The sequence below is a fragment of the Ixodes scapularis genome, unplaced genomic scaffold (assembly GCF_016920785.2).
Source record: "Ixodes scapularis isolate PalLabHiFi unplaced genomic scaffold, ASM1692078v2 PGA_scaffold8__174_contigs__length_109621045, whole genome shotgun sequence".
Taxonomy (NCBI): domain Eukaryota; kingdom Metazoa; phylum Arthropoda; class Arachnida; order Ixodida; family Ixodidae; genus Ixodes; species Ixodes scapularis.
The window spans coordinates 54,523,740-54,536,847 of record NW_024609883.1 but is presented as its reverse complement, the minus strand read 5'-3'; the positions used below and the strand labels follow the sequence as shown (position 1 = coordinate 54,536,847).

The window sequence follows — 13,108 nt, the reverse complement described above, 5'->3', positions numbered from 1 at the left end:
TACCGAAGCTACCTTTCAAAGATAAAAAAATTTGAGCTTTCTAATCAGTCATTTTATGATACTATGGGCATTAAAAGTAACTCCAGTGGCTGGTCAGTTTACGCTTGTCACCCGGATGCCATGTTAGCACCGTTCCTCCACAAGCACTGGTTCTGCCTGTTCCAAAGCCAGTGGGTTTAACGTTGCCTGCCACATTCTCATCATCACTTTTCGAGATAGGAAGTTTATACCTTTGATTTCTTGTCTCGTCCTATCAAAAAAACAAAAAAAAAAAAAACATCAATGAGCCAGTTTAGAAGGTGACTATTTTTATTGTACAACTGAACAGCGTTACAGCCAAAGAAAATACTGCCGTCTTAGCGCCGTTCTGAGTTCTCAAGAAGTTAAAAAGATTATTTTGGAAGCTACACAACTTTCAAATTGGTTTCCATGAAGATGATGAAGGAAACTAAGGTTCAATTTCCAAGAAAACATGGAGTGCATTGTTTTGAACAAACCCCTTCCCTTCTAGCTCTTCTACTGTGGACAGGCATGGCCTTCCGAAGCCTTGTTTTGTTCCTTGATTCGGCAGCTGAAAGTATGGCCGATCGTCATACCAACCAGCATTTACTGTGAAAGAAATCGCAACTGATTCATCTTTGGGGTGAATGACGCCGACTGTGTACACATTACGGAAGGGCCACTGCAGCTCCAAGTCATGTTCCCCGGGGTGTATCATCATGAAGCAACCGAAGTGCACCACACTGTTCACTCGTTCAAGCTGGACATATTGAGAGACACTGTAATCGTATATGGTCCTCTTGGTGCCATTCAATGCAACGAGCCCTTGTTCAAGTGCTTGCTTCTTCAGGTCTGCCCAGTGCTCAATGTACCAGTGGACTGTCTTAGCCCTACAATTGCTTGGCAAACTCTTGCACACCATATCCGAAACCACAGCCAACTTGTTGCTTTGTGTAAAAAGCTCTTTGCTCACATTCTCTTTGTAGTCGTTTATTGCTGCCTGAAGAACGTTGAGTTGTTCGGTGAACTTAGTGGTGCAGATGGCACTGAAGTCGCTGAACTGCTCAGCAAGCCTAGAAGCTTGTAACTGCCATTGGCACATGAATCTCGCACCTTCTTCTGTGACGTCTTCACAACGCTGGTTCAGGCTGGTCTGCAGTGACATAAGGTCCTCAGAGATGTTCCCAATGGCTTTCTTCATCTCGAGACAAGTTCTGCTAACATCCCCGAGATCTTGTGCCGCAGGGTTGTTGATAGATAGACATGCAGCTTTGTGAATCCTGCAGCCACTCTTGAAGTGCTCCAAGATGTCCCTGCGCAGCACCGACGAGTGGCAGATGCAGCAAGCCACGATGCCGAACTCACACTCCTTATAGTGGTCCAAGAGGCTGGCAGTACGGGCGATGAGGCCACAGCCCCTAGATGCGTTCCAGCAAGCAGCCTCGGAAAAACAAAAACAAACAAAAATTGGTCATCGCTTGGGCATTTCCCAAGGGCATTATTAGATGCACAGCATTTAAAGGTCACTTCACATACCTTTAGCGAGCACAGTGAGGCCGCCGAAGGGTACATTGCAAGGATTTCGTGAATATGCTATATAAAGCTGTCACAGTACCTAAAAAAATTAGTTACCTTCAAAAAGTATTGCAATACCTTAACGGCAGGTCTGAGGGCAAAGCGTGAATATTATGATAAACTGTTCAATGAGGCTTCGAAGAAATTTCCAGATATCATTTGGAAATCAATAAATGTAATCTTACAGCGCAATAGATCACACAATTCCATAGCAGAACTTAGCATAGGGGTGATTTCAGATAAGATCGAACAGGGGGTGGCTGGTCGACCTTTTTAATTTGCTTCATAATTTTATATGTTATTTCCCTATGTATAAAATAAACAAAATCAGAATTATTTTCACCAAGAAAAAAAATTGTCGGACGCAAAAAATCGTACATCACGTAGAGGTGGAATGTCGCATTTGCTTGCATAGCCGGAGGGGGCAACTTTGGTGATTAATAACTAAAGTTATACTTTTTAGGTGACTTTTATAATATTTAAGCACAATCTATATGTACTTAGAAATACGAAAAAAAATATTGTTATTGTTTAGTATGTTTTAAAAAATAAATAGAAAACATCAATTTTGGCTCCTTGACCATTTTTCCCCCAACTTTGCAGATCTTAGGAAATAATTTAGTCAGAAACGTCATATTTTAAGTAAATACACTACTTATAAATGGAAGTACATTCAATAAAATTCAAATTTATTTAAGCTCGGGTTGGGGAGATTTTGGCAAGCAAACACGAGACAAGCACCAAAATAAAAATATTTTAAGGGCAATTAAAAAAAAAATCCCGTTCTCGATTTTTTTTTAAACTCTGACCAGTCATTCTACTCTATTTGGGGGTTAATATCCATTAAAAACGTGTTGCATTATATTGATGGTGTAATAGATACAGCACCTCTACCGAGCCCCTTTCTGCGAAGATCGGCACGGTGTACCCCTGTGGTACAACGCAGTTATTGCGACTTCTTACTCTGAGAGAAAGTATTTATTTATTCATTCGAGTATAGCAAGTAATAGTTTGTCACATCTTTGGCACGTTATAATAAATTGAGCATTAAATATAATAAATTACACATCATATATACAACACAGTTCTGTCTTCATAGGTTTCGAAATGGACAGATTTTGACGCAAACATTTTCTGACAGTGTGCACTCAGAGTTTCTTCCAAGGGGACCCGACAGTCCGTGCCACTTCCAAGTCACAGGTCGAAGCTTCTGATGTTTTGCATAGCCACACATGCCACGACTGAATACCAGGAAAGGCGCGCACTCCCACCCACCCTTCATTTTTGCGTTCACGGAATTCAACAACCTCGTCTTCGTCCAGAATTGTGAAATTCATTCCTTTTAGTTTTTGGGAAAGACTGTTCACCATGCATTTTGCAGACTGTATGGCCTTTCCTGGGAGCTGTCTCAAGTTGTGAAGCGTTGCTTGGTGTTTGACAAGCCCTCCAACTCCGTCACAAGCGTTTTTTCCGTGCCCAGTGGCCATTGGGCCTTGGGATAAACATTTTTTTTTTGGAATTCATGAAGTTGGAAGCGATTCTTGATGTGACTGGCGGCACCGTCACTTACATAAGTCAAATAAGAGTACACAGCAAGGTTGTCATCGACCCACTCTCTCACTTTTTGTACAGCCAGACAGGCATGAGCGGAGTCATGATGCAAGTCGTCACTGATGACGGCAAAAGTGTATGTCGACTTTCTAGTCGTCACCACACACGTAAATATTGAGACCCGTTTTTGTTTTGTTTTTTCCAGTGGTACGCTTGAATCTCGTCAAGAAGGATAACAGTCCAGTTTTCAGCCAAGTCGAAGTGGAAGACAATGCTACCACGCTGCGCGCACTGCTTTTCTTCATAGATTACTTTGCCTTGCGTCTGTCTGATATGGTTGTGAATGATCCACCATGAGACCGACATACGAAGCTCTTCCAGAAAAGTGACCGGATCTAAAGTCTTTTTCACGAGCTCGCCTGACTCCAGTGCTGCCAAAACTATCTCTTCATCCTCGGAAATGTTGAGTTTTTCGAGTGTAAGAGACTGGCCTTTGGGACAATGGTCACATTTGCTTAAAAGGCACTGGCACGATGGCGGGTTGCAAATGAATGCAGAGTTCAATTCCGCTGCGTCAAGTTGTGAGCCAGCAGCGTTTTGTAGAGAGGCGACACAGAGGTTATAGTTTGCGCAGTACACACAAACGCACGCTTCTTGCTGGGGATTGCATTTAACCCATCGGGGTCGCAGAGAGTAAAACTTCGTCAATTCGATGCCGGAGTCGGGATGGTCACTTTTATACTCACGAAACGCTTCTCTGATTGACCGTGTCATAAGACGTTTCGGCCTGAGCGTTTTCTGGCCATCGAGCACAACGGAAATGACGTCCTTCTGATTGGGACTCTGCCTACAACACTAACTCGTCTTTCATGTAGTACTCAACCGCTGCAGATACGTTTTCAGGGCTCACCTTACACCTTGTATAGGGATCGGGCACATACCACACGCCGTGGTCCTCCCTCAGCTTCCGGGATCTATTAATGATGTAGATCGATGCCTCTGGGATGATCTTCTGGACTTCATATCTTGCCAAGGTTGATGGCAAGAGGGTCAGCAATTGACAGCGTTTCCGGAAAGAGGCTGTGGTCGCAAAGGCACGGCGAATGTTGTCCGCCCACTCGGTGCATGTGGAGCACTTTTGCTCCGACGACCCCGATGCCACGTTTTCATATATATATATATACTATATATATATATATATTTTTCTCTCTTTTCACAAAATAACAAGTTGCAATCATTGCATCGCAACACAGGGACACCTCGTGCCGAGCTTCGGATAAGGGGCTCGGTAGAGGAGCTGTATCCATTGCACCATCAGTATGATGCAACATGTTTTTAATGGATATTAACCGCTAGATAGAGTTGAATGACTGGGTAAAGTTAAAAAAAATTAAGAACGTTTTTTTTTTTTTTGTTTTAAGCCGCACTTAATATATTTTTATTTTGGTGCGTGTCTCGTGTTTGCTTGCCAAAATCTCCCACACCCACGCGTATACAGATTTGAATTTCGGTTAATTTACTTCCATTTATAAGTAGCGTAAAGTAGTGTATTGAATTAAAATATGACTCTTCTGACTTAAGTATTTTCTAAGATACAGGCCGGCAAAGTTGGGGGAAAACAGTCAAACAGCCGAAATTGATGTTTTTTTATAATTTTTTTTAAACATAATAACAATATGAAGATTTCTTTCGTACTGCTAAGTACACATAGATTGTGCCTAAAAATAGTGAAACTCAGCTAAGAAGTATAATTTCCGTTATTAATCACCAAATTTTACCCCTCCAGCTACGCAAGGAAATGCGACTTTCCACTTCTACGTAATGTGCGACATTTTGCGTCGGACGATTTTTATTTCTGGGTGAAAATGATCTTGATTTTTTTTTGTTATTTCGGACATCGTTAAATAACATACACAATTATGAAGCAAATTAAAAAGGTCGACCAGCCACCCTCTTTTCGATCGTATCTGAAATCCCCCTGTATCTGTTGTGTAATTTATTCTATATAATGCACAATTTTTTATAACGTGCAAAAGATGTGGAAGAACTATTACTTGCTATATTCGAATAACAAAAAAAAATCTTTTCTTTCAAAGTAAGAATTCGTCGCACCTCGGGGGCGCACACCGTGCCCAGCTTCGCAGAAGGGGCTCGGTAGACGTGCTGTATCTATTACACCATCAATATAATGCAACATGTTTTTAATCTATAGTAACCCCTAAATAGAGTAGAATGACTGGTCAGAGTTTGAAAAAAATCGAGAACGGGATTTTTTTTTTAAATCGCCCTTAAAATATTCTTATTTTGGTGCTTGTCTCGGGTTTGCTTGACAAAATCTTCCCAACCCGCGCCTGAATAAATTTGAATTTCAGTGCATATACTTACATTTATAAGTAGTGTATTTACGTAAAATATGACGTTTCTGACTAAATTATTTCCTAAGATACAGGCCTGCAAAGTTGGGGGAAAAACGGTTAAGGCGCCAAAATTGAAGTTTTTTATTTATTTTTTAACACATACTAAAGAATAACAATATTTTTTTTCGTATTGCTAAGTACATATAGATTGTACTAAAAGATTATTAAACTCACCTAAGAAGTATAACTTTAGTTATTAATCACCAAAGTTGCCCCCTCCGGCTATGCAAGCAAATGCGACTTTCCACCTCCACGTGATGTACGATTTTTTGCGTCCGACAATTTTTTTTCTGGCTGAAAATAATTCTGATTTTGTTTATTTTGGACATTGGGAAACAACATATAAAATTATGGAGCAAATTAAAAAGGTCGACCAGCCACCCCCTGTTCGATCTTATCTGAAATCACCCATAGATGGCAGATTGGTTGCCGAGACCACGCTGCATTTCGTACATCTGGCATCGAGCTCGTATTGCGACACAGCCGTGGACAGCATTTCACGAAGAATCAATGAACCACCTTTTTGATCCTACTACTTATAATGAAGTGTGTAAAACATTTATGGGCTTAAAAAATAGTAAAACAGGTCATATTGATGACCTTCAAATTAAACACATTAAATATATTCTTGACATAACTGTGCCATATCTTGTACACATCTTCAACATGTGCTTGCCATGAGGAGATTTCCCTAGGAAACATGCAAAAGTGTCAGTGTTGTATAAGGGCATTGAGAAGAATTATTTGTCTAATTAGGGACCTATATTGGTCCTGCCTATCTTTTCCCAAAGTGCTCGAAAAGATTATTTTCTGTCGTTTAGAGACTTTTTTTGTCAAAACACTCGGTACTTTCTGAGTCTCAGTTCGGTTTTAGAAAGAGAAGGTCGCCGGAATCTGCACACCTCTTACAAAAAGAAATTATTGGACATAATACTGAAAACAAACTTTTATATTTATAGATTTTAGTAAAGATTTGGTTGTATTAATCACAAAATACTTGTTGACAAATTATACCACTACGGTATTTGTGGTTCTCCACTTTCACTTTTGCGTCATATCGAGAAGATTGCATGTAGTGTGTGCGCACTGATGGACATTTCTCTTTTATGCCGATCAGATATGGCATCCCCCAAGGTTGCATATTGGGGCCCTAATTGTTTAATATTTAACTAAATTATATTATGAATACTGGCAGAAACACTCATTTCATAATACATGCAGACGACATAGGTTTGTTCCTCTTTGACGCGGATGCTGATAACTTAAGCTTGGTAGACGTTGAACATGATGAAAAATCGTGCACGAAGAGACAAGTACGAACGAGGAAACAACACAGAATGCAGAAACGTGCATACTCACAACTCTGGTATATTAAGTGAAGAAAGGAAAGATGAAGCATGATTCATGACATGGGACATCCATCAGGGTGTCCCCTGTCATGAATTGTGCTTTATCTTTCCTTTCTACCAGAGTTGTGAGTATGCACGTTCCTCATTTGTCTTTGTCTCTTTGTGCACGATTTTTCATGATGTTCAGCGGATAACTTAATAACAAAAAGAAATGTCATGCTCTGCAAATTTGCAATGTGGTCAAAGTCAAATGTGCTTATTAATAATGAAACAAAAACCGAAGCAATATTATTTAGATCAATCAATAAACATGTAGCCCTAAACAAAACTACTCAATTTAATTCTATGCCAATTGAACTAGTGAAAAATCATAAATCATTGGAAGTCATATTTTCAGAAAATTTGTCTTGGGATGATCTTATAAATCATATTACCAATAAATTAAGAAAAATCGTTGGTATTCTTCCTTGATGTGGCTCCATTCTCCCCGAAAATGTAAAATTATTTGTTATCACACATTATTTGTATCTCAAGTAACTTATTGTCATCTTATTTGGGGTACGACAACAAAATCAAATCTAATAAAATACTATTGCATCAAAAGAGTGTTACGCTTTATCGGAAACATTCATCACTTGTTCCACACAAAATCATTATTTCAGAAATGCAAAATTATCAATTACAGTTTTTTTTTTTAAGATTTACAGATTTGTTTAGGAAAAGCCGTGAAAGTCACTGTTACAGTTGGACCACCTAGCTCAACTCAAGCCCGTAACCCAAAAATTTGCTTGATTTGGACGTGTTTTTAGGTCTCCGTTTTTCATAGCAGCGCGTTTACGAGCCAGCAATCCTGCCCACCCCTGGCCAAAATGCGCAGCGTGCGTGCACCACCAGGCATTGCGTAAAGGCACGTCTTCACACTGACACCGACTTCAAAAAATGAAAGCCGTTTACAACTCCCTGTAACGCCGAATTAGAGCGCAGCTCTTGAGGAGGACGAGCGAAGGGTACTGACTTTGGGGGCCACATGACCTTGAAGGGTCACGCGACCCCCCAGAGAAATTTTTCCACTAGATTTAGCGGGGAAATTTTCCCGCTAGATCTAGCGAGGAAATTTTTCCGCTAAATCTAGCGGGGAAATTTTTCCGCTAGATTTAGCGGGGAAATATTTCCGCTAGATTTAGCAGGGAAATTTACCCATAATGCACCGCGCGGTTGCACCGACGGCGATGCCGCTCAAGCCGGAAATGGGCGCCTAAGAGCTGCGCTCTAAAAGTCAAACCTCACGTGGTAGTCCAGAGGCTTCCCTATATAGCCTATTTAAGTGCCACGTGTGGTGGCGCCCATATGTTGCACGTTTTGGCCTCTGGAAGCTGGATTGCTAGCGTGGAGATGCACTCCGATAAGAAACCGCAACACAGAAACGCGTCCAAACTGAGCGTTTTTTCGGAACGTCGTAAAATGCCGCGCACGCCTTTAATCATTATAGTGTAGGTGCACTTAGTCATTTTCGACAACTCTCACCAACTTTTTTTTAGTTTTTACAGCACCGATTTAGCCCACATTTTCAGAAACACCCTGTATGTGCATTCTGACCTAGTGATAATCTAAAAATTTTATAAACCTACTTTAAAATGTTTACTTGCAAACTTCCACCTACTTTTTTAAACGAGCCATGCTGCAGTACATGAGTTCAGTCTGTGTTTCGCAATTTTAACGGCGCGCGTCTACTCTGACTTTTTCTGTGTATCGCACACAACGAATCTACAGTGCACATGAAGGGCCCTAGATGTGACTGGGACAGAAAATGAAAACCACAGTGAATAAAAAAACAGCTGCACAGCTGTTATTTTTTGTTGTTTCATCGATAGCAATGTGCAGATCAAGTTAAAAACACTTAAAAGTGCCTTTCCAATGGTTACTTGCACAGCACACGGCACCAATTTTCTCTTTAATTTAAGTAAAAGATTCACGATGACCACACCCACAGAAATAACAAATGCACCGCACAAAGCAATGTGCTGCATGAAAGCTTAGATGGTGGGAAACCAGTTGCCCCAAGAGGGATATGATGTCTCTGCTATAGATTAATGCGCATCACACAGCAGCAATACATGGGCCGAATGCATGCCGGTAAGATGCTCATAAAGATCAAAACGAGCAGGGTCGGGCATCAAGCCCAATTTCTCTGGGTTCTGCAGCACAAACATTCAATCCACATACCCACAGCTGCTGTGTGCTTCAGCTGCCAGGTCCCTCAGCCGCCACCATGCATTGCATAATTACGTAATTTCACTTTGCATACCATTGCTTTGTGATACCAAATGACTTGCCAAACTTCTGCCTATTTCTTCCATACCATTCTTTGTGTGATTGTATGCGCATGCAGACAGGTCTGCTGAATCCTCGCCGAACTTTTCTCGAGAAGTTTAGCCACTGCCCAATTTTGACGAATTCAGACTTTGGCTAACTAGGACGGGGGAGCAATCACTCACTTCTCGGTTCAAGATGTACTTGAGAGAGAGCTCCAGATGCTCGACATCATCTTCGCAGAATGCTTTCTGGTCGACAGGACACATGCTTCCTTTGTCGACACACTGGGTATGACATTTTGTGCAAAGCGTGTGGACGCAGGGCAGCCCAATCGCCTTCTTGTAGAGGACGCCGCACAGCACGCAGGCTCTCTGTGCAATGATGGGATCCTGAAACAGCGTGGGCCTCCAGTCAATGAGGTCAGAGAATTCGGCTACTCTGAAAGATGCCATCTCCACTTGGCCATGGCTGCAGTCTCCCATCTTTTCGCTGGTGGGCAAAGGAATATGCCAATCGTGTAGGTTTCTTCTTCAGGAGGCCTGTGGAGAACATTAGCAATCATGTAGACAAGATTACGTAAGAAACTACACAAATTCTTAAGAAACGATAAGGAATATTAAAAATATCAATAAGGTGTTGACAAACATTAAAAAAAATGTCTCCCAGAAAAATTTTGGTGTTATGAGTTTGAAGGGACTTCGATGTTGTTCACAACTGAAATGGCAACCTCGCCTCTAAAGTGGTATTTCCCGCTGTTCACATGTTACTGTCAACAAAGTCAGCCGTACGTACGTCGCAGTAGGGATTTCCCGACCTCTTTTGGGGCGTTTTCCTGTGGCTTGTCTTCAGATAGCAGACCGGCCACGATTAGCTATCGATAGTCCTTCGACACTTTCTTCAACTTATTGGTAGTTCTCCGGTCCTTTCCCCTAGGGCAAATCTCATGTTTTGTTGGATTTGCATTTATGGAAGCTTTGATTGTAAAAATACAAAACAAAGACGCTACGAGATTCCCGTTACCCGACAAGCACAGCATGGCAATAAAGCAGCGCTTTCCGCGCACACCTTGATTGTGACAGGCACTCCACGCTGCCTACAGCAATGCGCCAACCACGAAGGGAGAAGAGAAAACGAGAGCATGCGGGCACGTCAGAATGCCGAGCTCTGGTTGGAAAGAAGAGTGGACAGACCTGAAGCTACCTGCCTTTGTCTCCACTGCAATCATTAAACGCGTTAGAATGCGGAATGCCGACGTCGACGAGTGCAGTGGAGAAAAAGGTAGTTCTTGCCTCCACTGCACTCGTCCAATGTGTTAGAGCACAGAACGACGGCTTCCAGCATTTAGCTCTCGCATTCGAACATGTTTAACGAGTGCAGTGGACAGAAAGGCGGCTAGTTTTAGGTCTACTCACCAATCATTCAAACCAGAGCTCGGCGTTCTGAGGACCCCGTGCGCTCCCGGTTCCTCCTCTTTCTCAGTTTCTCGGCACATAGACCTTGTGCACCATATGCCAAGTCTCCTTGATAAAATTCACACTTTTGAGTACCGCCAACCATTGTTGTGGAAATGCGCAAGACACGTGCCCCGAGTGGGTGCTCTGCCGCCATTCGCTTCCAAGAGCCATTCATTTCAGTGCTGCACCACCGTCTGCTTCCAATGGCTGCTTGACCTCGTGCACTCAAAGACCGATGTGCACTTTGCACTTTCCACTTTTGTCTACCTCCTCCTTTCCTGTGTCCTCTCCACTTTTTTACCTTGCCCCAATTTGATTCCCCTTGCAGCTTAGAAGAGTGGAAGCACTAAGAAAATAACCTCCCTTGCAGAAAACAGAAGAAAAAAAAATGCGTTGCTTGTATAGTTAGACAGTCTTGATGCTAGTACGCCTCAACAGGTGACTTGTCTCTTAGCTGTAGATAATAATTTTAGCCAGTGCAGTACAACCACTAACCTGGGGTCTTTAACATGCACCACGCAGTAGTGATAACACGAAAGTGCACCGGTTCGAAACTCATCCAGATCGGCGCGGGCAGAGGATGGGGATCGAACCCAGGACATTCTACACCGCAAGCTTTCGCTTCACACTCCAAGCAGAGACACGTTAGCCAACTCGGTAGGGTGAACATATTTCTCAAGGTAGAAAACGGGACATCCCAACGGGGGGAGGGAGTAATAAAGATTGAGTTTGGGAGAAAACATTTAATGAAATAACTGCTCACAGTTCAGTTGCATGCACTCATGCACTCATTTGGAAGGTCCTGCTTCGGGTCCTTCGTTGGTGTGGGCGTATTTTGCCGACGACTGAAGTTTCCTAAGCAGGACTTTATCCTGCAAGACTCGGTTATAAAAGTCTGCGCACTTATATGGGAAGTTCAACCGCACAAGTAGCATTGCTCGCAACGTTGAGACAAGAAGGCCAGACTTTCCAATTCCATTCCAATTCCGGAATGGAATTGGAATTGGAATATTCCATTCCAATTCCCCGGAATGAAATTGGAATGGAATGGGGGTGCCCATTCCGCAACACTGCTTGGAACGACGACGACGACATGGCCAACGTGGATCGCACAGCGGCAAATCTTTGAGAAACCTTTATTATCTACCTGAGAACCTACTGATTTTCAAAAAATGGTGCCTATTTGTAACTAATCTGCTGAATAGATCTACTGCTAAATTACCCAAGCATCAAGGAGAACGCAGAGAATGGTGCTCCACGCGCCGCACGTACCGGCGTCTGCAGCAATAGCTGTTCTAAAGCAAAAACCTGAAACAAATGGCATCTTGCTCGCGCGTTCGTTACCGCGTTAAGTTAGTTATTTACTTTGAATGTTTCATACGGGGAAGGCATGCGGCGGTGCGAGGGAAGAGTTATTGGTCACGCACACAAAAAATATACGGAACCTTCGCCGTAAAAAGAAATATAAGTCGCGAAGCGCGCACCCCGAAACCTTGAACGACTAAAAGAAGACAAACGGCTAGGGAAACAAATTGGTGAAGACTTGGTGCGCAGGCGAGCTGCTGGTGGTGGCTAGTCATGTCGTGTAACACCCAAGACTGTGGCCTCAGGTGTGAAACACTGAGAAATGGACGTTTCCTTCTGTGTCTGTTCCTTCGACTAAAAGTTTTTCAATTTGTGTACCAGTCTCCGCTTGCTCCGCTGTTAAACGACATGATAGGGAAACAAAGAAAGTTTGAAGAAAAGTAGGGACAAACAAAACAACGTTGCGCTGCTGTGCTTCTCGCTTGTCATCATGCCCTCACCTTTTGATCGCTTTCCTACCCAGAAAGGTTGCTCCAAAAAGGTGGAACAAAAGGACCCGGTCGAATCAAATCGGTGAACCTGAAAGTACCGAAACACGGACTTCTATGAACTTTCGAAGACTGCGCCGACTGCGCCGACTCGCTGACTGCGTATAAGGCTTATGGATTGGCCGTTTGGGACTTCGAGAGTCCGAGAAATGAAGCCAAGTTAGCTGCTAGCCTTTTTTGAAATACTTTGCCCTTTGCCCCAACTTATAAGCGAAATTAGTTGTTTTTATAGTTTTTATGATTTATTTGTTTTCAAATAGACGACTTCATGGTGATCAACCAAAGGAGTATGAGTTTTGACCGTTTTGTCATTAAAGTCGTGCGAAATAAACCAGGTAGTGCAAGTGTGAACAGATATTTATTTATCCATTAATGAAAAAAAAAAAAAAACTGGCAACGTTTTGTGGTCGAAAACCTTATTGTGACGTCATATTTAACCTTAGTTTGGTCCAACGTTAGTTTTGTCAAATACTAACGTTGTCAAATACTTAGAACATGACGAATAAGAAACTGGCAAATAATCTCCTGTAAAAATACTCGATTCGCCTGAAGTCAAAACGTCAAAGCAGTACTGAAAAGCACAGTGCAGATCCGCT

At 42.3% G+C, this 13,108-nt stretch overlaps 1 protein-coding gene across 1 annotated transcript; it reads right to left on the bottom strand.

The window, feature by feature from the left end:
• Window positions 1-291: 291 nt before the first annotated feature.
• Window positions 292-12,640, bottom strand: LOC115311615 (E3 ubiquitin-protein ligase NRDP1). Its single transcript, XM_029970336.3, has 3 exons — window positions 12,465-12,640; window positions 9,388-9,744; window positions 292-1,441 (listed from the first exon to the last, which is right to left on the bottom strand). The coding sequence occupies exons 2-3, from the start codon at window positions 9,685-9,687 to the stop codon at window positions 449-451; spliced, it is 1,293 nt and encodes a 430-aa protein (XP_029826196.2). The 5' UTR covers window positions 9,688-9,744; window positions 12,465-12,640; the 3' UTR covers window positions 292-448.
• Between the last annotated feature and the right edge of the window lie 468 nt (window positions 12,641-13,108).